Genomic DNA, 27,884 nt, shown 5'->3' on the forward strand with positions numbered 1-27,884 from the left:
TCCAGGCGAGCGATCTCTTCAACATCGATCGAGCCCGGCTGCCGGCAACGTGAGGAAACTTGGAGATAAAGGAAAGCTTCGTCTCCGTTCGCTCTCGATCCCCCTACTTTTCCCTCGCCACGGCACTCCAATGCATGCAACTTTCCATGCATCCAGACGCCATCACGCCCCGGATGGGATAGTCCTGTCTAATTCAATTCGCTGGTGGTCATGGAGCTGTTAGAACTTCATTAGTGTGCGTAGTCACGTTACATTATTATTAATTATATATTCTCGTCTTCATTGCAGCACGATGGGTTGAGACTGTCAATTCTCAGTTGCTGGATGGATGGAAGTTCGGTCGTCTGAGGGGATGGTTGGATATGAGGTAGGAGGGTCACATCAGAGATTCAGACGCTAATTAGAAGGACTAAACATGAGCTAATTATAAAATTAACTGCAGAACCCCTATACTAATTTGCGAGACGAATCTATTAAGCCTAATTAATCCATCATTAGCAAATGGTTACTGTAGCACCGCATTATCAAATCATGGACTAATTAGGTTTAATAGATTTGTCTCGCGAATTAGACTCCATTTGTGCAATTAGTTTATAATTAGACTATATTTAATACTTCTAATTAGTATCCAAACATCCGATGTGATAGATACTAAAGTTTAGGGGTGTACCCTGACTGGATTGCACTGGCTCGTTATCTTGGACCGTCCGAGTCTGACCTTGCTGCCACACAGTCAAAGTTGTCATTTGTCAAACTGGTTGATTGACCGAGCTCATGGATCAAAGTAGACATGGTTCAGGAATATACTAGGGTGCTTCTACTATACTACGACCCGCACGTGCTTCATCGGCGCTTTATTTTATTTTGTTGTTGGTGAGCTACAATGACTGACGTGCACTTCAAGATTATATGTGTTCCTGTTCCCCCATTGGTAAACCGTGCTTATCTCAGTATGTAGTTGCCTACTTGGCTCTATTCAATCTTCGTATACATTCAGCTGCTACCTGCTAGTATATGTGTAGCGAAACATGATTTGCCGAACAAGGAATTTGTCGTGTATGGTTTTTCTACAACTTTTTAGAAAACTAGCTAAAGCATATGCATCATATTCATGGTACCAAATACCCATGAAAAAGGCGCATTCTGGAACAAGCTCAACTTAAATACTGTAGGAACGAAGAATTTTCACAGGTTCGTTTTAAAAAAAAGATTTTTCACAGGTAACAGCATAACTCAACAGTTCGGTCAGAGCCTGATTAGTAGTAAATTTCGAAGAAAGTTAACCTCTCATATAGACGTAGTTGGATTAATAATATGTGAACCGGCACCTTTGCAAAAATAAAAAATAAAAAAAGAAGTTTAGAACAATTCATATATGTTTTCCAATATACTGGAACATATATTCACCTAAAACATAAAAAAATCGATGGAAGTGATACAATGAATAGTACTCTTTTATGTCAAGGTCGGAACCGGGTATAAAGAATTAATGTTTGCTTATAAGTTCTTGTGATACAAGTGGGGATAGTACAAGTCATATAATTTTGAAGAAGCTTACTCTCCGGTAACCTAACTTCTCATAGACATACAGTTGGGTCAATTTTGTAATTTTGTCCACCTAGCCTTTGAAAGGAAGGGTGAAACATCTAAAACAATTCATATATGTTGGAACAAGTTCATCTACAACTCCAAAAATTATGTGGGTACGGTGCTGGTTGTACAACGAAGAAAATATAATTTTCTCAAGCCCACATATAAGGAATAGCATTTATGAACAGGTTAGATTATTTTTAGATTACAACCAAAGGTAGTACAAAAGGCCGTGCCCTTGGTCCAGACCCCAGACTTGACTTTCCCCACCAGCTTTCCAAGTTCCAATCCTCCCCCGGGCGCCGGGCCCCGGCACAGTTGCGCACGTGAGCGATGAGCATACAAGTCTCCACTCACTGGCGCTAGTGGCAGCAGCAGAACTTTGACGAGACCACCGAGGAGAGCGAGAGACTCGCATCCGCATCCGCATCCGCATCCGCATCCGGATGACTCCGTGCACGGGGGAAGCGCGAGCCCGCCGGCCGGTCAAGGTCCAGGACCGACAAGTCGCTGGCCGGCCACTTGCCGCTGGTGGCCTGGGGTGGAGCGGCCAAGTCCCACCTGCCGACCGGGGGCCCCGGCCGATCCTTCCGTCTCCGTGGGTGGTTCCACGCGACGCGCGGCGGGCGGGGCTACTTCGCTAGCGGCTAGCTTTTCCGGGGACGCAGGCGGCGGCCGCGACCGCCGCTCGCATCTTCGACGGGGTCCACGCGACGGCGACCGCATCCAAGCCAGTGCGGCCCGGCCGGGCCGGCCGGACGGCATCGAGCATCGTCGTCGCGCCTGCGCGGAGGTGCCTGCGGCGACTTCGTCTCGCGCGTTTTTTTTTTATGCTGGGCTTATTTGTTTCCGGACGACGCGTGGAGCGCTTCGGTTGGTTGGCAGCAGGACATGTTTGCGGTCACATGTTCCACGTGCCATTTCCTTTTTTTTCCCGATCAGTGCAAACAACTGCTCTCTTATAAGCACCTTTTTTCTAAATCACACTTCGAAGCACTTTTGATGGAACATGTTACATGTGGGTTAGTGGAGCATGATGTTCGTGTACTGAATTCATAATGGAAATTTTCTCAAGTAATGTACCATGCTAGAAAACAAGGGCGGAGTTTGGTCTGAAATTAAGGCAAATCTAACTTGAGTTGCTAATATTGGAAGCCAAATTAGAAATTTCTAAGCACTTAAGTGGTAGAATTAGAAGCTCCTTTAATAAACTTTCTATATAAGGGGGTCATGGCCGACTCTGGTCAGCATAAAGCTCCAACCCCTGCTACAAGATACCATGTGCTCACCAAACCATTTTTATATCAATGTAAATCTATCATAGCGTAAAACATGCGAACGTGCATACCTCTCTTATATGACAAGCTCTTGCGCTCCTTTTATTTCCATTCAATCAATTGCTTCTCACATTGACACTAAGTCGAACTGCGGCTAGCGAGGTTTTTCGGGTTAACTTCTCATGAGGGCTTCTTGGCTAACCATGGTCAGAAGAATAGTCTGTGAGGCTGCTAGACACAAGACCCGATTTTAGTAATTCTGTATTTTTCTAGAGTGTCCCAAAGTTCTTTTTTAGTACAAACCTTTTTGTTGTTTTGCCTTTCTTAACAGTTTTGACAATAGCCAATAACATCATTCACAATAAACATAATACAACAGCTATTATAGGTAATTAACACGGTAGTAGCAACCGTTGACCATTTTAAATAGAAATTGTTGGAGAAAATTGTCATTCTTGTACCCTAAAATAGATAACTAACACAAGACCCTTTCTTTGTTTTTTCTCCAAGTGGTTTTTGCGAAACCTGTGTGCTTGAAAAGCACCAGTAATTGACCCAAATTAGTCCTTGTGTTGTTGTACTAGGGGTCTAGGGCAACTAATGCACATTCATGAACGTGAACGTGAGTCATTTTCATGATGAGTGTGGTAACATCCCCCTAAGGGCATCTGCAGGACTAGCAACTATAGGTCTTGAAAAGGCTGTGCCACTGATTGAGGGGTGGCAGAATTTCTCCACGTAGCCTTGGATCTTTCTATCCAGCTCCTGTGTAGTGCAGCTCGTTTTCCACTCGTGAACAGAGAGGAAGTCCATGATCAGGTAGCATCGTGCCAAAAAGAAGCCCCATGCAGATTCCTGCTGACTCTTTGGTGTGCTGAATGTGGGAAATGTGAAGACGGTGAGATTCTCATTGGGTTCGTGCATCACCTTGTTAACCCAAAAATGGGTTCAGAATAAGGTCGCCGCCATATGGCGGCTCTGCTCGAGTTCACATGTGAGCAAATGGGCTCATGGCATGGGCAGCAGCAGGAGCAGTCTGATACAGCTTTTCCTGCTTTACAAAATGCGGCAGAAGCAGTGTTGTTTGATGCACCTTTTCTTGCTTTAAAATGCGGCTATTTTACGTAGCACCGGATCCTGTTGACTGTGTTGACCTCGAGCCTATAATCAGTCTGGTCAAGATGGGAGCATGCATCTTAACTTGTCTAAAACTCATTTTTCCTTTTCGTAAGGACAATGTGCAAAGAACTTGTTTCCGGTTTCTTCTAGCCTACCGATGACGTGGAAACACCAGTTCCGCCAGGCATCTTTGATGCCGTCTTACTCTTGTCAAAAAGGAGAGTCCATCCAGCCAATCTGGTCTTGAGTTCTCAACAACATGGATCCATACTCTGATTCTAATACCTTTTCCTGTGGATAATGTCAAGACCTACTGTTGACCACAGAGACTTGGTGTACTAATCTGGGCTGCAATGGATCTTCCAGAAATGAGCACCTTTTTTTTCAGAAAAGATCAACAAATCCGACCTGGTCTGTGGTTTCATTCCCCAACTTTACCCATTCGTTCCTTCCTACTCGATCGCCGGCGAGGTAGCCGCTGCCGTCGTGCGAAGAGATCAAGCCAACTCGTTCTTGGTAACCATGGTCCAAGTCCTGCCTGCCGCCGCCGCCGCTGCCGCGAGTGTTAATTTCCTTCTCGTCAATCGGAAGTCACTGACTGCCCATGCCGTGCCGGGTGCCAGACTGCCAGGTCCAATAATGGACAGTTCGAGCAGGAGGTTCAGGCCGACGTCACGGCGGCAGGTTTCTTCTAACCCATATCAAGAAACCGGACAGTCCCCGTCAGCAATCTCCTGCGAAGTTTAGGTACTTTGGGGAGACTCTGTGTTGGGAAATGGCCAGTTGGGCATGCGTGATTGGACCGCTGGGGTCGTGCCCTGCGTACCCGCACGACCAATTGACAGGGGTTTCACAAGAACATGTCAGGAAAAAGGGAAAAGAAATAATGCTAGCCAAAGTACTGTTCTTTAACAGCCAGGTGTTTGTGTTTTGTTTAATTCAGTACTCCAACAAAGTTACAGTGTAGTACTGCCAAATAAGTGAAACACCAAACGTTTCTGGAGTTAATCAATTGGAGCTATTTCCTCCAGCTAATCAATGAGACATGCAGTTAGACAGAGACTAGCCAACAAGAGGGTGGGGGGTCAACAAATCCCCCCAAAACGAAAGCTAAACCCGCTGCCCTTCAGGCGTCGGAGCTCCCAAATTCCAAGCCTCCCACCTGTAATCTTGTGGTGTTTTTCCTTGACCCCGGCGACCCTTTCCCTTGCCTTTCCAAGCAAGCACTGCCTGATCGCTTCGTTCCGACCCCACCACACCCGCTTGACGAACTCCACCACACTCCAGTCCAGAGAAGAACACTATAATTAAATAGTAAACTGGCACGACGCATAAATCGCATCGACGCCGGAACGATTAGTTTAATCTGATCTACTAATCCGGGCTCGATCGTCACCGGGCATGCAGGTCGCAAATACCATTCGCCATCGCCGTTCCAGCTTTGATATATTCCGTCGCGACCGAGACGACGGACGACGAGCGACGGGGGGCCCGGGCCGGGCCCCCCACCCCGAGATGCTTCGTCTCCCGTCGCCGGGAGCTAGCTAGCCGTCCCTCTCCACGATTCCACCCACACCCAGAGCCTTCCCACCAAACATCCGGCACGCATGTCCCCTCCGCCCTCCTCCGCTGCCTATATATTGCCGCCCCTCCGAGCTCTGCCCTCCTCATGCACAAGCGCCCTCTCCTCTCTCGTCAACAAGATCCCTTCTCCAGCTTCCATTAGTCCGCTACCTCCTGTGGTTCTTGAGTCTTGACGTCTTCCTAGTATCCTACGCGATTGGAGGGGTGACGATTCTTGTGGCGACGGCGGCGGCCATGGACCCGTGGATCGGCGGGCAGCCTTCCCTGAGCCTGGACCTCAACGTCGGCCTGCCCATGGCGGGCCCGGCCCCGCCAGCGGCCAAGGTCCTGGTGGAGGAGAACTTCCTGCCCGTCAAGAAAGACAGATCAGAGGTACGTCCAGGTCCATTTCCGCAGCAGCTCGATCGTTCGAACGATCGCGGAACTTGCACAGGCGTGAGCAGTTTGCTAAATAGCCGCCGGAACTTGGTTGCAGGTCGAGGCGCTGGAGGCGGAGCTCCGGCGAGTGGGCGAGGAGAACAAGCGTCTGAGCGAGATGCTGCGGGTGGTGGTGGCCAAGTACACGGAGCTGCAGGGCCAGGTCAACGACATGGTGGCCGCCGCGGGCAACAACAACCGCCAGTCCTCCACGTCGGAGGGCGGCTCCGCGGCGTCGCCGTCCAGGAAGCGGATCCGGAGCGACAGCCTCGACCGCAAGCCGTCGCCGCCGTTCGCCATCCCGGTCAGCGCCGATCAGATGGAGTGCACGTCGGCCGCCGCGGCGGCCGTCTTCCACGAGCCAGGAAGGCGCATCCGGGAGGAGTGCAAGCCCAAGGTGTCCCGCCGATACGTCCACGCCGACCCCGCCGACCTCAGCCTCGTAAGTAACGAACGAGCCTCTTCTTCTTCCTCGGGATCGTCGCACCTGATTAGTGCGTGGCTAATTAACTCGATCACTGTCGCGTTCAACAGGTGGTGAAAGATGGGTACCAATGGCGGAAGTACGGGCAGAAGGTGACCAAGGACAACCCGTGCCCGCGGGCCTACTTCCGGTGCTCCTTCGCGCCGGCGTGCCCGGTGAAGAAGAAGGTGCAGCGCAGCGCGGAGGACAAGACCATCCTCGTGGCCACGTACGAGGGCGCGCACAACCACGGGCAGCCGCCGCAGCACGACGGCAAGGCCGCCAAGCCGCTACCGCCGCCGCAGGCGAGCGAGGCGGTCCGGGCGGCGCCACTGCCTTTGCAGCAGCAGCAGCAGAGGCACGAGGCCGCGGCGGCGGCGGCTGGGCCGTCGGAGGTCGTGAGGAAGAACCTGGCGGAGCACATGGCGGCCACGCTGACGAGGGACCCCGGTTTCAAGGCGGCGCTCGCCAGCGCGCTCTCCGGCCGGATCCTTGAGCTCTCGCCGACCAGGGATTAACTAGAGCCTGAACAATGAACGATTAGTCCGTAGATAGCGAATTGATTCAGACGATTAGCCGCGATAGCTCAAAGGATTTCACAAAGTAAATTCGAGTTGCCTGATTGCTTATGGCATCGATGACTTGGTGCGCCGGCCATTGCTATTGCAAATTCAAGCTCTTGACGACGAAGCCTGGATTAGCTCTATGTACGCGCTTGTCGCCCGGCGCTCGGATTTATTGGATGCAAACTTGCTAATGTAAGGAGCAATCACAATTCGCGATTAAGATCTTGAAGAGAGCATTTTTGTGCTTGTGCGGCGCTGTATGTAGACTGTAGAATATCATTGCATGCTGCGTGTGTAATCGGCAAAGAATTAAGCTCCGTGCAAATGCACCCGGGGCAAATCCCTTTTGATAGTATTTTCATCTGATTGGGCGGTTGCTATTTTCTTGCAGAAGTATTGCGTTTTCTTTTCAGAAATATTTGCTAAAATGCATTCGCGCTTTGTTTGAAACTTTGAATACAAAAGTTCAAAGTACTACACAAAACCGAGGGCTTTACATTGTCTAAGGGTCTATTTGTTTTACCTGGAGACTGTGGAGAAGGGTCAGCTAATAATGAAGTAGAGAAAAACAAGCAAATTTCTTCACAGCTTTCACAATCTACAAATTCTTGCAGTCTCCTAATTTACTCTCTCGACCCCTGTATGCAAGATTGTGGCTACATATTTAACCATCGTAGTGACATATCACTGCGCCGAACTGCCGACATATAAGCGAAAGAAAGACGGCATAAGTTAGAATTCAAATTGCCAAAATGTCAGCGTTTGGACCCTCAAGCTTTAGCTAAACACAAACATGGTATAAGCACTCATTTATACGGAGTAAACAGTGTCTCGCGACTTAGGTGGTGTTTGGATCACTAGTTCATGGGCTAAACTTTAACTCCTAAAATTTAACCCCTAAACTTTAGCCAGCAGGGTGTTTGGATCCATGAGCTAAACTTTAGTCTCTCATCAAACAATGACTGATTTGCCCCTTCATCATTACTCGCTCCCTCGCCCGCTCGCCCCTCCAGCTGCGGCCCTCTCCTTCCCATCGGCCGCGCCTGCGGCGGGAGCTGGGCGAGGGAAAGGGGCGGCGACGGCGAAGGCGGCGGGGGCTGGGCGGGAGGCCGCCCGCATCACCTCCAGCGAGATTGGGCAGCGAGAGGGGCGGCGAGCTTGTCCTCGTCGTCCTCCCTCCTGCCGGCGATCGCAGCCCCCAGATCTGGTGGCCGGCGGCATCGAGGCCAGCGGCGGCGGGGTCGAGGTGGAGGTGGAGGAGGAGGCGGAGGACGAGGTGGTGGCGGGGGCGAGGCGGAGGCGGAGAAGGTGGTGGCGGAAGGCGAGGCAGCGATGCCGTTATCGTCGTCGCCCGCGACTGCGGCGAAGGTAGGGGTCTCCCGCAGACTCGCTGCGGCCCGCTGCGGCGAGATCCGGGGGCCGGCGCCGACAAATCTCCACGCGAGGGAGGTGACGGGCGATGACGGGCGGGCGGACGGCGACGGTGGCGGACATGGAGGGAGGCCGGCGGGCGGCGACGGTGGCGGCAGCGAGGGAGGCCGGTGTGCAGGGGCGGACGACGACGAACAGGAGGGTGTCGGGGGGCGGGAGGCGGAGGAGAGAGAGGAAAGGGGGCAGGGGGTGGAAAATGGTGGAGAGGAGCACTTTTAGCCCTTTTAGAGCCTCTTTGGGAGCTAAAAGTTTTTAGCCCAAACTTTGCTCTTTGCCCCTTCTTACCCACCCGTTTAGATCCCAAGAGCTAAATTTTGATCTCAAAGTGCAGAGCTAAAATTTAACCCTCGACTCAAATAGACCTTAAAGTAGTTGAGGCTTTCATTTTATGGCTATTATTACGTGAGGGTGTTCTTCTAGCAGCCGTGGTCATACCCCTTTTGCGACGCCCCGGATGAACGACGAACTCCGGTCGGCCAGATACCGCCCCGGATTCGGAAGACGGGAAGAAGCCGGCCGTTGAAAAGGTACACCGACGCGGTGGGCCCGGGGAGTCGGCAACAGTCCGTGGTCCACGTGCGCGTGACCAAGTAGTAGTAGGCCTGGAGTTGTAGCTAGCAGACGCCAGACGGTGGGGGCCCGGCCCGGCCAGGAAGCCGAGCGGAAAGCCGAAGTGGAAGGGGAGCGCGTGCCGCCTGTGCGGTTGGCGTGGGCCGGAGGAGCCGGGGCCCCACGCCGGGGTCACTCCGCTTCGCTGGACGTGGGCATATTAGTCAAACACGTGAGTGGCGGCGGGTCCCGTCAACGGTCAACATGTCCGCGCCAGCTGCTCGTACTCGCGTCCGGCCGGTCCGGGGCTTCACCTCGCAGTCCACAGCAGCTGCCCCCGCCCTTCCCCCAGCTTCGCTAAACTGAGAGAGCGATAAAACTTCGTCGGCGATTTACAAAATCCGCATGGGAAGCTCCGGCCGACGAACCGGCGCGCGAGTGATCCTCGATAGCTGGCGTCTCGCTGGTCTCGTGAGAAGTTTCTGAAGTCGCCGTCGTTGTCGTTCTGTCGATCGCCGGCCGGCGGCTCGCCGCCGAGGAGTCGCAATCCGCCGGCAATTGGGGTACTGAAACGAAGTAGACTTATCTTGGGGATTGGCTGGAGCCGGACGAGGTGGACTGGAAGGCATTGCTTTTCTCCTGCTGAAGTTGACCAGATTACCGAGCTTGTTAAATGCATGCATGCATGGCCCCCCACAGCAGCCAGCTTTTTTTTTTTGAGAACTTACACAGCCAGCTAGTTAGCCTGTTATCTCATCCATAAACGAGGTATCATGTATGTGCTGTACATTTGAGAGGCGCAGTCGCTGATAGGAATGATATGGACAATTCTAGGTAATCAACCGAGCCAGAGCAAATTAGTCCAGCTTTTATGTAGCTTTTTTAAACCAACCGAATAGAATAGCCGTAGTATTAAAAAATGAAGCTTAAATGAAGCTTAGGATGTGTTTGGTTACTCGTATGAATTGGTTCATGCATGGAATGGTTCAAAATAATAATGATTCTTTTGTTTGGTTTCAGGATGAAGCCATCCCATTCAATATATTATTCTACTAATAGAAATGAACCATATGGTACAAGCAAATTGGTTGACATCCATACATACATCAAGTGGTGCATGCAACCAAACACACCCTAATATGATGACGTCATTAAAACTCGTAATAGATACAGGAAATTACGAACATGTGTGCACGTCCCAGTAAGAAGGAACTAGCGAGACAGCCCGCGCTAATAGCGCGGCTAGTATGGCTTCAGCTATTGTATATTCTCTAGGTATCCTTTCTCTCTCACACACATTGTTGGGTAACTACACCAATAGTCTTTACTACGCCTCGAGCAAGTCACCAATAGTCTTTACTATACCTCGAGCAAGTCAATTTTCTCGCCGACAGTTAAAATCTAATTGTATGTATAGTCCATGGACGTCATAAACTTAACCTGTCCTCCTTAATATTCTAATGGTCTATTTGGCCATGTTTATCTTAACTTCCATAGCATGTAGACATCATGATCTACACTTCCCTACCTTGATATGAGAAGGCTTTTATGGGCTATGCTTACCATTGCCTCTATTGATTCTACTAGTGCCTTATTTTGCGCTTCCCGCCTCACCTTGGTCTTTGTTGTATTGTTGTTTTGGTATGTTTTCTCTCTACCTCATTCACCTGCTCCATCTTGATATGTAGGGTATTTGCATTCACATTCATCATGGCAAGCTTCACCTGCATCTCCATTGAGATGCTCATGTCTTTTTGCAGCATCTTGAACTTTACCAATAGGAATTGATCTTACAATGCTCTCTCAGTTATAACACTGCTTTTTTTCATATTCTAATCCTAATTTTAGCATAAATTAATTATGTTTTAAATAGGCTCTTTGTTTAGATATTTCAGGTACTGCATTTCGGAGATGTTATTGCATCCCCAGTATGACCTTTCCAAATCTATTATTAGCGATAGGAGATTAGTTACACCTTGCCACAATACAATGATGTCATTATATTTGCAATATTTTATTATGCATTAATAGTTATATATAATGCCTCTGCGATGAAGTATATAATTCTGAAAAAATAATTAATCTATGACTTAAAATAGTAAAAAAGTTAATAGCTGATAATGATTGATACAGATCAATGAACAAAAATTTATTGTTTCACAATTTTCTTTCACTTGTACCTCATATTTCCTTCATGCTTTATTTGCTTACACATGGAGGGGCAATGATGGATATAGTTGTAGCATGAACAGTGATGTCTTCTTTTTTTTAATTGGATCCCGGTTGTATTATCTAGCTTTTGTCCTATTCAATTCAGTTTTACAAGGTTAATTCATATTTAGGGGCTATCATTTAGCTCGTGGCGAGCATTCGCTCGACTATGATGGCGGAATGTCAGATTATTTAGCGATTAGCTCCATCTTTGCTGGAGAACATCGGTTGCGGTTTAGAGTAATCTAACCAATGTTTCCTGTATGATTCATTAGCACAAATTTTGTTCCTTTCCTCGCCATCCTCATGCTTTAATGTTTCATCCATGATTGCAGACTCTATGAAATAAATAGAGCTGTTCCCACTTCAAAAAGGAAAAAAGGAAGTAAATCAAGTTGATATACCCCCAAGCGATTTCCATTCCTCCCTCCCTCCCTCACTCTGTCTCTCTCTCTCTCATCCATCCATTACCATTGCCATGTTACTGATTGAATTGAACCATCGTCTAGCAACATTTGAGAGAGCTCCGGCTCCTCCATTTTAGAAACGCCTCTTTAGAGCCAGTGAAAATAACATATCCTAAGAGCCATTTTACTATAGTACATAGAGAAGTTAGAGCTAGAGCTGGGAGAAAACCCTTCCCAAACGGAGCCATAGCCATGCCTCTCTTCTATTCTATCTTTTGCTTGTGCACTTCCTCTTCATATGCTACTATCTGGACGCGCTAGATTCTTCATGGACAACCCATTATTTTTCTCCACAATCGTCATCATCACCCTCTTGGAATCTGACCCATGTTGAATTTTTCTTCTCTTTTTCATTTGCTCATAGTTGTTCCTGCTTATCCATGGCTGCCCTAATGTTTTTCTTCGTTATCATCATCATGCTATCTGAATTGTGCACTATTATCTCATAGTCTTTTAGTTCGGAATTGCATTGCAACTCCATGCTGTTGTTGTCCTCTTCTTCTTCATCATAGCTACTCTAAACTGTCTTTAAATTAGGATTCTTCTTAGATTCGCTCATATCTCTGGGTGCCATCAGTGTTGGTACCTCAAATCACAACTACTTAGATGGATATGCACACTCATCGCTCTGCCTCTGCCACATTTTTTAATGCATGCACAAACACTCCACTTTGTGACACCATCGGTGACGATACAATCTTCTTGATGTTTCACACACAAAGGTCGAGCACTACATCAACCACTTGTCGCTTGATAACATGTTGGTTTGCTCTAACATCAGAAAAACAACCTAGAATTTCCATGGCTTTGTGGTCATGATTACCCCATCACTTTAGTGTTTCTTTCTTTTTTGTTTCTCCTTGTACACGTTGTGGCTCTAAGGAATTTTACGCATTTGGATGAAGGAGGGTAGCAACTGAAGAAATGCCAACGCAACCAATTATTCTTCTTGTGTGCATGTAGGAGGAGGGTGTTTGAATTTATTTCTTTGGTCTACAATCCTTTGATTTAAGGGATGATCATATCAATACGAATACTAAATAAGAGATTAGACTATACATACTTAATTGGTAGTTGTATTACAATAGGTGGGGACTTATTTATTTATTTTTATTTGCACAGTATCAACTATGAATAATTACTTCTAACTATTGTAGGTAAAGAAAGAAGCTATTAGGAAAGAGTAGAACCTTGTATGTATCTATCCTAACCATTACACATTTATTAGTCATATTCGACATGGACTTTTTAGGTTACTCTAGGCCGTTAGGTCATTATAAAATCCAACAATGTATATTATTTTCTTTTTTTGATTAGTGGTAATTTCTAAGTCGGCCCCAACAACATTGATGCTTAGATTTGATGAGCATCAATACTTACTGATGGTTGACCTTTGTATTCACCATGACAGGGCACACAAGTAAGAGATGGCACGAAAAGGAACATATAAGGCAAGAGGATGAATGGCATCAAAAGAATATGTCACACTCGTTTTTTTATGGAGCAATTATTTTTCTTTTGTCCTATTATGATTCCAAAGGATAAAGAATAATATATTTTATTGAATGAAATTCAACTTTGTAGAGAAGTGTATTAACATCTAACATATCATATAAGTAAATTATAAAAAATATTTCACAATGGGTCAAGTTGTGTTCACTTGATAATTTAAATATTATTTCTCTTTTTTTAAACTTGATATAACTTAGAATAGTTTGACTTACAACAAACAAATATGACTTGTATCGTAAGACAAAGGGAGTAAATTTTAGAGACCATGTGTTACGTTTGTGCATCGGCAAGATGAATTAATTGAATTAGAGTCTTTCAAGTAGTTTTCTTGACAAAGTACAAAAAATGATGCCACTAAGGAAAATGATGCAAATGGAGTGTACTACCTTGCGTATGCCATTATTTGTTGCCACTGCTGAATGGAAGTGATCTAGTTTTGAATCAGACATAGCCATAGGCTCATACCATCATGATGATTGATAGATTCATCCATATGGTTAAAAAATGCTATTATATATAGAGGGAAGGTCATGCATTTTCGGTTTAGGGAACATGGAAATCCATGTCAAGAAAGACACGTTTTGAGTTAGGAAAGGAAATTATATTTTAAAATTCTATATTTATATATATTTGTTAGTCGTATTTGACGTGGACTCTTTTGATTTGTTTAGACTGCTAGATCTTCATAAAATCCAACGATCCATATTCTTCTCTTTTTTTTTTGATTAACATGGTAATTTCTAGACCCTCTCGGTGAACGTGGTGGCTTCTTTTAACACTATTGTATTAAGATAATAGATCTAACTAATTGAGCTATGATTAATTCACAACAAGGATAGTTCATTTTGCCAAACATTAACGGGAAGAAAAGTTGTTCACCTTTCAAAGGAAGAAACTATTGAGTTGACGTCATCACTGACAGAGCCGAAGGAGGAGGGAAAAAAAGAGGCCTAGGATGTCAAGTTGTGTGTCTTGTGAGTAGAGATGGCAACGAGCACAAATCTGCTGGGTTTTGCCATCCCAAACCCATGCCGCGAATATAAAACCCACTCGTTAAAAAAACCATGACCCATGACGGGTTCAAAATTTGACCCAAACCCACGCCTGTCGGGTTAACGGGCACCCATGGGTCGCCTGTGCCCGTTAACAATAGTCAGCTGTCAGCCACACAACAACAATACATCACAAGCACAAACACTTCATGGATACACATGCAGACAATTCATAGATAGTTCAATATGCATAGATAATAAATGATCAGTGGAATACATAATTAAGCTTCAAGTACTAAAAAGCCACCAGGTTCAAAGTTCAACTCATGATGAGCAAGATCAAACCACAATGTCACTTATCAATGCCTAAATGACAAGTTTGACAATCATCCATCTCCATCATGGCACCATGCAGTACTACAAGTTCATTACAAGTTTACAATTGACAAATCAATCATAGTAAAACCAACAAGGAGGGCCATCATTCATCAATTATTGCTTGCACTTGACTTGTTCACACTGGTAGTAGGTTGCACTGGCACCAAAAGAACAGCCCCACTTGACTTCTTGGACACGACAGAAGTCCTAAATTGCAAGTTCCTACATGAGCACAAACACACATTAGTTAGCTATATAATCTCACCAAAAGAAAGAAAAGGATTGCTGATATATTAACAAACCACCAGCAGCCCTCTTGAATATCTTGGAGACAAGACCAAAAGGTGGCAGGCTGCTTGTTCCTCTCATCAACTACATAAAAAATAAGGATTAGATTTGAAAGGATCTAGGATGTCGACCATAGGGGGGGGTGAATAGTCGAACCTGAAATTTTTTCACAACTTCGAACAAATTTATCAGCGACTTCCGAAGATTGTTCTAGAAATTCCGCAACTTACGAAATTTCCAGAGAAATCTACGAATTCTCTGGAGAAACAAGAACTTGAACTACGACCTTATGATAGACTTGCTCAAATGTAAATCGCTGAATATAGGTTAAGCAACAGGATATTCTAGGCCTTTTGGTACAAGATAGAACAACTGAAAATTTGCTAGAAAAGTAGATTGAGCACAAACCCTAGAAATATGTTCTATGCTTGAATATGAATAAAATTAAGAACGACAGGCATAAGAGACACAAAGATTTGTTTACCGGAGTTCAGCTTCACACCTTGAAACCTACGTCTCCGTTGAGGACCCACGAAGGGTGGACTTTTCACACCTAAGTCACTTTCCTCACTCTAGCGACCACAAAGATCAAGCTAGAGTCACTTACTCAATTGTCAGGGTAACGCCTAGCCGGCTAGGAGCTTGAAACTCCAAAAGTAGCAAACGTGAAACTACCGGCTTGTCGAAGAACAAGGTGCTCAAGAGATGGGTAAGCAGCTCACTAGCACTCTCTCTTGCTCTCCCTTGTATCCCTCCTTAAATCCCCATCAAATCTTCACCTAAAGGCCAAGAGAGGAGTAAAGAGGGGCTTTCAATGTTTCTAAACAGCTCAGGTCGAAGTCAAGTCGAGAGAGAGACTAAGGGAGGGGGTATGCCACAAATTCATTCATTTCCTTGTTGAGGGGTCAATCATAAGTGCTCCATATACATCATTTGTTTTAAATCTGCTTATGCACTTGAAAGTTTATTAGACACTTAAGCTCGCGTCATTAATCCATCAAAACCCACTTAGGAGGTCAAGATACTCTTCAATTTCTCCCTTTTTGTGATTGATGAAAACATGCTTAAGTCTTACAAATGAGAGTATAATGTATCAAAAAAAATATAAGAGATAAAGCAAGAACATGTGCAACTCCCCCTTAATGTGTGCCATAAGGATTTGAATTCCAAAAAGATCTTTAAATATCACTTGGCACATTATAAGTGAAAACATGAAAGATACACATGTTCCTAGCAGCAGTGGGGTGCAACGAGTGTGTGAAACATGCTTTTGTGATGCATATGATAGAATATACACTTCAACAAAAATCAAAGAGAAAAATGACAGAATGTCCAGAGATTCCGTAGAAATCTCCGAAATTCTCTGCAAGTTACAGAATTTTCCGGAGAGATGTCTGGAATCTCCGTACATTCTGCCATACTCAAATAACATCCATCACAGAAATTTTTCACACTAACACACAATCATCCTTAGATAAATAAAAGTAGTTCTAAGCATTCAAGGCACACCCACTACAAGTTCTCATGCTCACATAGTCTTACACACCATAAAAAGACATAGTTTGGTACATAAATCCATCCACATAATCACTCCACCTTTGGCATCAAGCGTCAAAAAGGAAATGAATTCAGCACAATGGCAGCAGCTACTCCTCGTCGTCATAGTCATCGTCCTCCTCCTCCTCCTCATCCTCTTCCTCATTGTTTTCTTCTTCTTCCTCAACAGGTGCAGCACGTGTGGAGAGGCGAGGGAGAGAAGAGCCAATAGGTGCAGGCGGGGTAGGAGAAGGAGTAGCAGTAGCGGCTTCAGCGGCATCCATGGCGTCCCACTCGATAAAAGGATCATCAAAGTCGAGCAAGTCATGATAAGGATGAATAGGAAGTCCTTGGGAGGCCTTGAGCTCAATGATGTCACGCCTATTCTCATTTACCTCTTAGGCCATATGATTGCACATGGAAAAAAATGCTCCTAAGCACCCTCTTGATCATAGAACATCTTGGCCTGCAGGACTGCCTAGGAGGAGAGGAAGCATAAGGCTCATTATTATGGCGTGGAGCTAGGCTAGATGGTCCGGCAAAGCAACGAGAAGTGACTGTAGGACGGGGACCATCACCATCACGAGGACAAATATGAAGTGGTTCATGAGCACAATCCTTTGAAAAAGTGATCTTGGTGACCCTCTCAATCATATACATAATGTATGGAGCATAGGAAAGATTCTTTCTGGAATCTGTCATAGCACGACAAAGCTCATTCCATATATAGTTGAAGATACAAAAGGGTCTTCCTTTGGGAGCCACGCGGTTCAAAAGATTTCCATCATAGAAGTGAAGCGCGGTGGCATCTCCTCCCTTAGGATCAACTATGTTCCTAAAGAATTGGTTAAACATATAGTAGTAAGGCACCAAATTATTTATCTTCCCCTCAAGTACCACCATAGGATTGTAGAACATGAAAGGGACATCCTTGGACGTGACTTTGAACTCAACATGTATAGGATCACGCCTCTCATCCCTTGATCCAAGTCACAAAAGGTGAGAGAAAGTCATGTAATCAATGCAATAGTGCTCACCCATGGTTGTCCAATGTATAGAGTTCGTGCTTGCTTGAAAGTAGTATGAGCTATGAAATTGACCAAGAATTTCAGCATTCCAATTATATCTAAATCCCATAAGCTCATAAAGCCCAAACTCCTTGCATTTTGCAATCACCCTCTTGAATGTGGCATCATCATCCTTAGCATAGTAGGGTCAATACACATACCTGATAGCAACAATTGGGGGCTTGTTCTTCTTGCGCAGCACCACGGAACTATAAAAATCTATGTGGAACTCATTCCAAAAGCGTACGTCAATCCCCTCCATCTTGTCCCATCTAAAAGGATCATGCCCCCTTTCTTCTTTGAGTGCCAAGGACATCTTGTAATAGTTCTTGCCCAACCTAGGAGTATATTTTATATAGCATGAAGGAGGACGAAGAGTTGGACAAAGAGAGTGTGTCCTTTGATAGATCGGGTGAGATGAACTTTGGATACCTTTGGAGAGAAAAGAGGAGAACCTTCAAACTTTGATTCCAACACCACCACGTGATTCCCCTTTGTGAATTGAGTCTTCCTTGATGATTTCATGGGTTTTTGGTGGTTGAATCTAAGTATCCTCATGTGATGTGCAGGTGCAAAGGTATCTCTCACAGGTTTGTTAGGTCATCTTGAGCACCTTTTTCAACATAAAGATTAATGTTTACGTGTCCCTCTTAATAGTGCGGCATTCCTATACTCAAATTCAAACCAAAAATAAATTTAGCCTTCAAGGTATGCCACATATTCATTCATTTCCTTTTTGAGGGGTCAACCACAAGTTCTCCATGTACATCATTCCTTTTAAACCTGCTTATGCACTTGAAAGTTCATTAGACACTTAAGCTCACGTCATTAATCCACCAAAACCCACTTAGGAGGCTAAGATATTCAAGATTGCAACAATAACAATAAATATTTGCAGCAATAGATAAGTTCATAAAAGGAACAACAATATACCTTTGTATTTGTTTCTAATCCAATCTTTGGAGCACATGAGAGCCTCCAACATCTTGGAAGTGAGCCTGCTACGGTGCTCACTAAGCACTCTACCACCAGTGTGAAAAGCAGACTCTGAAGCAACAGTGGTAACAGGGATAGCATATATGTCTCTTGCAATCCTCCTCAAAGTAGGATATCTAGTCCCTGCCACCTTCCACTAATCCAAAACATTGAAGTTCTTTGTATGTCAGCTGACTAGTTTTTCATCCAAGTAGCGGTTTAGCTCAAACTTGAACCTCATGCTAGCTAGCCTTAGACTTGCAATATGTGCACCAATATCAGACAAGAAGTCATCACTGTCTGCCATTGAAGGTGCTGATGGTCCTCTGCTGCCCTCCACGTCCTCTACCACATGGTACTCACTTACCAATTCAGCCATCAAGTTCTTCACCTCCATGACCTTGTCCTGACACTCTCTACCACAGACTCCAAGCAAGTCCTCATAGAAAATCAGCTAAACAGTGGTCTTGCATCGAGGATCAAAAATAGTTGCAATGCCCATAAGTCCTTGGATATCAATCCAATACTTGTCAAACTTGGCTATCATATTAACTGACATTGCTTCTACTAACGGAGTGCCACAAGTTAACCACTGCATGATTTCCTTTCTAATTTTAGCAATCTAGTGAAGTAGATGTTGGCAGTCACATAATCAGTTCCAGAAAAGAGTTTGGTGATGTCATAGAACAGTTTAAGCCTCCCCACAACTTCCTCAGCAAAGTTCCACTCTTGATCAGATGATAAAGATGTGTACTGCCTATCTACACGATTTGCTCTAATGAAAGCAGGCTTATAGGGCAAGACCGTGTTAAGCATGTTGAAAGTTGAATTCCACCTTGTTCTGCAGTCAAGTCCTATCTTTATAGTAGTATCCACTTTCACAAACTTGGCTATCTCCTTAAACTTCTCAATCCTTTTTGGAGTGGCTGTCCAATAAGCTACACTATCACGAATGTTCTTTATTGCATCTTTCAACTCTTCTAACCCATCTTTTACTATCAAGTTAAGAATATGGGCAGAACAACGCATTTGCGGCAAGGTTCCATCATTCAAAAGCTTATGCCTACCAATATTACTCACAAGGTAAGGGATTACCGCATCATTTATAGTGCAGTTGTCAAGAGTCACCACGGACACCTTCTCATCAAGATTCCAGTCAACCAATGATTCATATAGATGTTCCCCAATAACTTCAGTAGTATGAGGAGCAAGAACATAAATAAACTTGCATTTGACAAATAGATGATATAAGTATCTAGACCTGAAACAACAATTAAATATGCAAAACCAACAAGTAGTAGGCTTCAGTCATAATAATTACCTCATGATGATGTTTCTAAGAGTCCAAGACTCATCTATGAAATGAGCAGTAATAGCCATGTAACCTCTCTTTTGATTGTTTGAGGTCCACAAGTCAGTTGTGATGGCCACCCTTGATTGAATCCCAGCCATATAATCAATTGCCTTTTTCTTCTCCACCTCATATTGCGCCATGATATCAGATCTGAAATAAAAGGAAAAAATTATAGAGAGCATTCAATTGTAGGAGATGCAATTAATAAGTTATATCTTATACCTTATTATGTTTCTTGTTTCAATCCTGAAAAGTGGCTGAAGTGCACCAACAAATCTTCAAAAACCAACATGGTCAACCATGCTCAAGGAATACTCATGCAACACTATCATTGAACTAAGTTCTCTTCTTGCAATCTCTTGATCAAACATGTAATTCTCCACCGAGACAACCCCTGCATCAATTCTACCAAATCTCAAAGAAGCTTGAGCCAAGGTTTTTCCATTCAGTTGTACCTTTCTCAAGGTGCAACCCCTCAAATGAGTGTGCAAGTGCTTGGTCCCAATGGTACTTGTTGCAGAAAGTTGCTTGGAGCAATACATGCACTTTGCGCAAACTTCTCAATTGAACTTCACTCTTTTGAACTCTTTCCAAATAGCCGAAGTGAGCTCTCTCTTAAAACCAACTTCAACATCATCTTCATCGTCTTTAACTTCAATGACATCAACATCATCTATCCCCATTGGCATTGACTCATTGTCAAATTCTAGCTGAGGAGATGGAGATCTTGTAACTGAGTCAGACTGTGCATGTGATGCCTGTGACAATGGGGATTGGCTGCCACTATCAGAAGACATTTTTTAAACCTATACAAACATGTCAAATCAATCAATCAGCATATCAAATAAGAATAAATCAAAAAAACTGAATGAAAATAAATCAACATACTAAATACATAGGCTATTTAGAAAAAAATCATAGATCATCTACACATCAACGACACTAATGTGGTAAATTAAGTAGATACTACCAGCAGAACAGAAACTACTAGTGATCATCTACACATCTAACACTAGACATATGCAAACTTGATCAACAATAACTAACATTTACAGACCACATATCTAACTTCTAAGCAATTAAAAGGCAAACTAACACAAATCAACTTTGCACAAAGGTTTCTGTTTTTCTTACCTAAGAGATTGCACGATGATGTGGGCAGTGGGAGTTGGTGACGTTGGAGACACTGGAGGCTAGTGGTTATTGGCCGCGGCAGCCTTCGATTTCGCCGCCTGCACGCGGACGAGCTTCTTCGATTCGGAGGGGGTGATAATGACAGCAATTTGGGACGAAGACGCAGGTAGAGGAAGCGGAAGGGCAGAGCAGTAGCCGGTGGCGGGAAGTCTACTTTGTCGGCTTTCTTGTTCGTGGCCTCCAGCTCCGCGCGGCGGTCAGTGGCAGCGGCGTCCCTTCGGGACGGCGGGGGGTTAGTAGGTGCTACATGCTAGAAGCTAGCAGCAAACATGGTTACGGACTAAGGAGAGGAGGAAGAATTTCACCAGCTATCTTCGTTGCAGCCGGAGATCAGCGCCATGCTACAAGCCTGCGAGCGGCGGCGGGACTGGGAGGTGGGCTGGCGGCGTGTCGCGACTAGCGAGAGGCGTGAGATTCGGGCGGGGTTGTGGGGGCTGGCGGCGTGTCGCGAGAGGGAGCCGAGCACCCGAGCGTGTTGCGCGGTCGCGGTGGCCGGGTCGCGCTCGTGCCTCGCGCCGTCGCGTGTCCGCTTGCGAGGTGCTCAGTGCCTCAGTCGCTCGTTCGATCCAGATGCGCCGCTGCTTCTGGATCGGTGGGGTTGGGGTGACCGAGTTAGGTTTAGGGTTTTGGAAACACGACAGCTATTTATACGATACTAAATGGCCAAACTGTTGGAGGAACTTTAGAGTGGTATATAGGCTGGTGTGGGCTACAATTATATGTTGGACCGGGTTGAAAAAACCCATGGGTTTGCGGGCATGGGTACTTAGTCCCAGACCCATGGCCGCAAACCCGCTGGGTCTGACTTTTTATCTATTATTAGACTCATAGATTTAGAAATTGACCCACGCCCATGCCAGAAAAATCCACCCCTTACCATCCCTACTTGTGAGTTTTTACGGGTCGTGTCTAGCGGCGGGGGAAAAGATTAGGTTGCCTGCTATTTGGGTTGAGCTCATGTTATATTATGGATGGCCGGTCCATGTCACACGAGCGATCTTGAGGGCTGAGGCCTGTCAAAAACGAAAGCATTAAAAAAAGGCGTGGTCGGCAGGATTCGAACCTGCGCGGGCAAAGCCCACATGATTTCTAGTCATGCCCGATAACCACTCCGGCACGACCACTTGGATGCCATTTTCTTTCAGTTAATGATTATGTATAAATATAACATTTCAGCAAAAGTACAAAACCTATTCGCTCTTCTTATCCACTCCCGATAGTCTGTCTAGTCGTCGCCACGCTGGACTCCTTCTGCTATCAGAAGCTCACGCGCGACCCCATCCCCTGCCTGTGGCACCACTCGAGCAGCAAGCGCACGCCAGGAACTCGTGATTTTGTTTTTGTCCCACTAGATCCCCACCACTTGCCCCACCTCTTCCTCCTGCCGATGGCCACTTGTTCCTGTGCGCGGGCGGGCAGGCGCCATGTCCCAATCAGCAGTTGCGCCCCGAGACTGAAAAATCAGAATCGCAACCGCTGTGCTCCTCAGCAGCAGCTCAGCCTCATCTCCTCTCCCCTCGGACGCGACCCTCCACCTCACCCCTCCCAACCAAAACGTCCCGAATCGAGCACCAGTGCGAGAGCACGAAGTTGAATAGATCTCCGCTCTCCAGGTAGCAGTAGCGCTGCACTGGCTCGGTCCGTTCCGTTGTCACCTGTCAGCAGGGGGGGCCTCGGCTCCATAACTCGTAAGCGATCGTGCCTCGGCAACACGACAACGGGGAGGGGGCCTAATCGCGTGACGATTGGGCATCCCTGGATAATTACGGTTGACGGACGGGAGGGTTGGCGGGCACGCATCGGGACGGCGACGCATGCCGTGTGCCGGCGTACCGCTGGCTCTGTACGAGAGCACGAGCGCATATTCCCATTCTCGGGTCTCTCGGCTGGAGTCCTACATGTACAAGGCGCACGTCTTTTCGGCGGCTGTTGCGCAGTCAATGCACGGTATGGCGGCATGGCGCTCACGTACTGACGTACGTACCCCCTGGACGGCCGCCGGATCCCTGGCGCCCTGGCGGCGCCGGACGCTGCACGGCTGGTGCTCTGCGCCGCGGGTCATACCGGCGGCAGGGCACACCGGGCCGGGTGTCTGGGATCCATGCCGGCAGCCGGCCACCGCCCGGCCGGCCGGTTAAGGACTAGCATTAATTGAATCCGCACGGAGCGTCCTGTGACTGTGATTCTGCTCGCGGGGTCGCGCGCTGGTCGTCCCGTGCCTGCCGTTCGTCGGTTGATCCGCTCAGGCGGCGCGCGGCCCGGCGACGGCGAGTCGAGCGACAGGCTGCGTGGTTCTTGCCTTGACCGGAGTCCACCAACGGCCTCCCTGGAAATACGAGACCTGTAGTAGCTTGCGTGACTGCTCCGGCAACCAGCCAGCCGGCGCTCCTCCCTCGGACGGCCGTTCCGTTCAACTCGGGGTCTGGGAATAATGTTGCGCAACTCGGCGCCGCCGTACTCCCCATACGAGTATGTTCTCCCCGGCTTAGGGAAAAAGAGAAGAATTAGTACTCTCTGTTCACCGACACGTGGGTCCCGTACTCCCGTGTGCTCCGACAAGGTGCCAGGCATGTCGCCGCCGGCCGCGTGCCCATCGCCAGTGCGCGGCGCCGTTTCACGGCCACACGAATACGGAACGCACGGTTTTCATTTCCTTTTCGAAATACACTTGGCGCATGATTTCTCCGTATCATGATTTTCCATGCCATGCCATGCAGGACGGCAACATGATGCCCGGGAGACAGCAACCTGGCGAGGAGAGACTATTCTATGAGCCCTCCTGAACTGTGTACTCCTGTTCAGAACTTAAGATGAGATGGATAGGATGGAAGGAACAAAAAGAAGCGCGCAAGGGAACAAACAAAACAACGCCAACCGAAAATCTTAAAATCCCTTCCCCGGGACGTCACCGTCGCCGGTATTAAAAATTCGGCATCGTTCAAATCAAATCGTAGCACCTGACCTCCAAAAATCATCTGTGACCCTCAAGCAACTCCACAACAAATAATAATGTCGCCGCTGCCGTCCCATCTCGTCACCCATCCGGATTTAATTTGTGTTTTTTTTGTTCTTTTTCGGGCGAATCACACGCCGCCCCAGGCAAGATTAGCAGGGGTCGCTGTCGGGCGGGCCCCACCCGCAGGCCCCGAATCGACGCCCCCACGACCTTCCCCTCGATCGGCGATCATCGCCACCCGCTCCAATTTGAAAACCGCTTTCTTTCCTCCTCGCCTTTCTTTCCCTGCTTCCTCTCTGCTCTGCTTTGCTTCTCCTCCTCCTCGGGAGGCGCGCCTCGTCGGTCGCCGGTAACCATGGCTGCTGCTTCTACCTCCGAGGTGAGGGTCGGGAGCAGGAGGATCGTCGATTACCTCAACGACGGCGAGGAGCTCGGGGTCGAGGGCGTGGTGGGGACGCCGCCGTGCACCCCTGCCGCAGCGGTGGTGGTCGGGGAGGCGGCGAGGTCGTCGGTGCTTCCGAGGTTTAGGTGGCCGCGGCTCGTCAGGCTTGGCAAGAAGGGCGCCGGCGCCGGGAAGGGGAAGGGGAAGGAGGAGGAGGAGGTCGTGGTGGTGGAGAAGGGCGACGACCTGCCCGTGGTGGCCGCCGTGTCCTCCTCAGGTGCGTGCGTGGCTTCGTTGTGCTGTGCCATTGCTTAGCCAAATCTTAGAAATCTGTTCTTTGTTAAACATGGCAATACTTTTGGCAAGGATATCTAGCGACCAACTGACTTTGTCAGAAATTGTCAGTGTCTTGTTTCCTCTGAGAAATTAGAAATCCTCCAGCTGTTCTATTCTCCGTGTAGTACCTTGCTTCTACAGAATTACAGTAGATGGAGTTGAGCATAATTGTCAAGTGTCAGCCAGTAACCCTGTCTGCTATGCATTTCCAGCTGAGTCCGCGGTAGCAACCGACACGAAGCATTCGGACCTCGGCGTCGGGCTAAGCCTGGTGTTCCTCCTGGCCAAGACGTCCGACGAGTTCAACAAGATGGTCAAGGTGCGCACGGAGATGGAGGCGCTCCTGAAGGAGATCAAAGACGAGGTCAGGATCAAGAGCAGCGCCGAGGGCCATGGTGATTTACCGAAAGACCGCAACCGCGAGTCCACCACGTCGAGCTGCGTCACCGACGGGAACGACCACGGCGCGAGCGCTCGCATGGAGTACCAGGACGCCACGTCCGGCGTGGAGCCGGAGAGCTACGAGAAATCTTTCCAGGATGATGGTGGTTGCTCCGCGAGGATGGACGTGCTCGAGGAGGAGTTGCACGCCGAGCTGGAGCAGCTTAAGGTTAACTACGGTTCAGAGACCCCGTCATTTCTGCCTGAAGAAGAAGAACACAATTCAGAGGTATACGAGTCCTCTAATCCTTCGTTGGTTTTTAATTTTAGCCCAGTTTTGAATTGTCTCTGATTTGGATCGACGCCGATTTAATGTTTCAGCCGTACGATGAAATGGCCGACTGCCTGAATGGATATGATGACGATTCAGGGGAAGTTGTTGAGGAGGACGATGATGACGATGCCTGTTATAATGGAGTTTCTGCCGTAGAGCTGGAGAGAAGGCTCCACGAGCTCCTCCATGAACGGAACCGGGACCGGATTGAGGAGCTGGAAGCCGCGCTGCGATGTGCGGAGAAGAAGCTCGTCGAGAAAGAAATGGAGGTGTCTTTGTGGAAGGACACAGCTAAATTCGCGTTGAGACAGGACAACGAGCTGCAGTGAGCATCGCTTTCCCATTCTCTTTCAGTCAAGCCTCAGATGTTTGTGCTTTCCCTGATTGTTTTTGCCCTGTGGTGGTGTTCTGCAGATGAGGAGATTGTGTGGAGTTGACACACCTCTTGTACACAATTCATCGGTTGTACATCATCATACGCCAAGGAGAATTGTGGGCGAAGTTGGCACTTTGTCATGGTCAACTGCAGAATGGATCTTCTGTGGAGGATATAATAGTGAACCTGTTCATACCAAAGTTTAGTATTAGCCTCTTAGATTGCCAGTACACGTTTGATTTTGGTAAATCAGATGAATGCTGCCTAAGTTAGCCTGACTGGTGTACGGATCCTTATGAGATTTGATACTGCAAGATTCAGAATATCTACATGCTCATGGCTTTGGATCACAAGTGAGATCATACTTCGTATGCTTTTTCACTATTTTGTTGGTCTTAGTTTTCCTGAAAATTAAACTTCTTACTGCTAGAAAATAGTAAACTGGAACTTCAAATTTTGGCTGCGATTACAGTAACCTATGAAACCCATTTTGTTTTTTTTCAGCCTCAGGTATCTTGTCTTTAAGTTTGTGAAAGTATATTCCTATTGCAGCATATTAATGCAAAATAATAAATTTGCAATATAACAAAAGTACTTTTCTAGACAAATCTCCGGGGACGATTTTGTGTTTTCAAACAAAAATATTGCAAAAGTTGTTAATTGCGGCTCTCCTTGTTGATGGTTCATCAAATCATATGCCGGAGAGACAGTGGCGAATCTAGAGCAAATTAGTGGGGGTACGCTTACCTTGTGGGTGCATAGAGTTGAAATGTTATGGGTGCATATATGGTGAAACATTGACCTTAATCACTGTTTTGCATTTTTGTTGTGGGTGCATTTGCACCCCCTAATCCTAACGTAGCTTAGCTCTTGCGGAGAGACATCTCCATGTTTGTTGGCCCCCGATTTCCTTCCCTTAGGGTTGTAGAGGCAGCAAGAGGAACCTAGATACACTGCTATTGTTGCATCCACTAGCTTCAAGAGAGGTCCTTGAGCGTGGAGAGTTTTGATCGACGTGGTTCCGTCACTCTTAGCCCCCTTACGACAATCTCTTCATCCTTTACCTACACTCGTTGGACCATGAAGGCAACGGTGGGTGATTGGAAGCACAATGGCCTTTTGAGATGTCTACAAGCATTCTGTTCGAGGGTAGTGTTCATTGGTGATCCATCGTTGTTCTTCAAATGATCGCATAAGTTAGCTTGGTTTGTTAGGGTTTTTCGTGTCTTTCTATAAGTTCATTCGCTTTTCTTCTTCCTTTCTCCCACTCATATGCTTGGACATTTTGTAATCCATTTGTGCTCTTCTGTTGCGCTTTAGTTTCTTAAAAAGAGTTGAAATCTTAAAAATTAAAATCAGATAATATAACTGTCAACCACTATATAGTAAGAGTAGTCATTTGCATAAGAAAAAAAGGTCTCATTTTCTAAGGAAGGAGCCCTAAATATGAAAAATTAGAATAATACAATCTTCAAGGATTTTAGGAAAAAATCAATAAAATCCTGAGTTTTTGATGCGCCCATTGAAGCTCGGAGGAAGCTTGTTACATTTGGGCCAACAGAAATGGTCCACAGGGCCACATCGCGGAGCACGAGCGCCCCCGCGTGGCGGACGTGTGTGAGATAGGGCCCAACGGAGCCGTGTCTTCCTCCTCCTTCCCCAAACCCCGCACAAAACCTTGCTGATCTTGACGTCTCCGACCAGATCACTCATTCACTCGTTAGTTTAAGTGTGAGGCCGCCGCGTGCAGGCGGCGACGGTGGTGGCGCATGCGAGGCGAGCGCTCTAAGGCTATTCCCCATGTATTGCACAATGTCACTGCCGCTTGCTCCCACTCGCGGCAGCGGTGATCGCAACACCGAAACCTGCGGCCCTTGGGGAAAAAACGGTGGCGATGAGGAAGGGTGCCGTGGTTGGCGCCAGCCTGGTTCCCGAGCGGTGGCCCGCCTCGGATCCAGGCCTTGTCGGGGCCACCCCTCTCCCCGCCCCATCGCGCCGCGTCGGATTACAGGCCCTTGGCCGGGTTGACAGTGCTGTGCGGCGGGGGTTGGGGTTGGGGACCGTGGGGTCAGGGTTCGCGGCGGGTTCTGGTCGGGGGCATGGTCGGGCAATGCGGGATCTGAGCCACCATTGATGGATTCTCTCAACC

General features: G+C 47.1%; 2 protein-coding genes and 1 non-coding gene across 3 annotated transcripts; 2 read left to right on the forward strand and 1 right to left on the reverse strand.

The window, feature by feature from the left end:
- The first annotated feature begins 5,639 nt into the window (after positions 1 to 5,639).
- LOC117851721 (WRKY transcription factor WRKY28) lies at positions 5,640 to 7,262 on the forward strand. Its single transcript, XM_034733598.2, has 3 exons — positions 5,640 to 5,942; positions 6,046 to 6,429; positions 6,522 to 7,262. Exons 1-3 carry the CDS (start codon positions 5,805 to 5,807, stop codon positions 6,966 to 6,968), a joined length of 969 nt encoding a protein of 322 aa, XP_034589489.1. The 5' UTR covers positions 5,640 to 5,804; the 3' UTR covers positions 6,969 to 7,262.
- A 14,750-nt stretch (positions 7,263 to 22,012) lies between these two features.
- TRNAS-AGA (transfer RNA serine (anticodon AGA)) lies at positions 22,013 to 22,094 on the reverse strand. The gene has a single exon. It is a non-coding gene; the product is annotated as a tRNA-Ser (tRNA).
- Positions 22,095 to 24,156: 2,062 nt separating this feature from the next.
- On the forward strand, positions 24,157 to 26,088 carry LOC117851377 (protein POLAR LOCALIZATION DURING ASYMMETRIC DIVISION AND REDISTRIBUTION). Its single transcript, XM_034733183.2, has 4 exons — positions 24,157 to 24,585; positions 24,857 to 25,314; positions 25,407 to 25,684; positions 25,774 to 26,088. Exons 1-4 carry the CDS (start codon positions 24,282 to 24,284, stop codon positions 25,775 to 25,777), a joined length of 1,044 nt encoding a protein of 347 aa, XP_034589074.1. The 5' UTR covers positions 24,157 to 24,281; the 3' UTR covers positions 25,778 to 26,088.
- Positions 26,089 to 27,884: the final 1,796 nt, after the last annotated feature.

Source organism: Setaria viridis, chromosome 4, assembly GCF_005286985.2.
Source record: "Setaria viridis chromosome 4, Setaria_viridis_v4.0, whole genome shotgun sequence".
Taxonomy (NCBI): domain Eukaryota; kingdom Viridiplantae; phylum Streptophyta; class Magnoliopsida; order Poales; family Poaceae; genus Setaria; species Setaria viridis.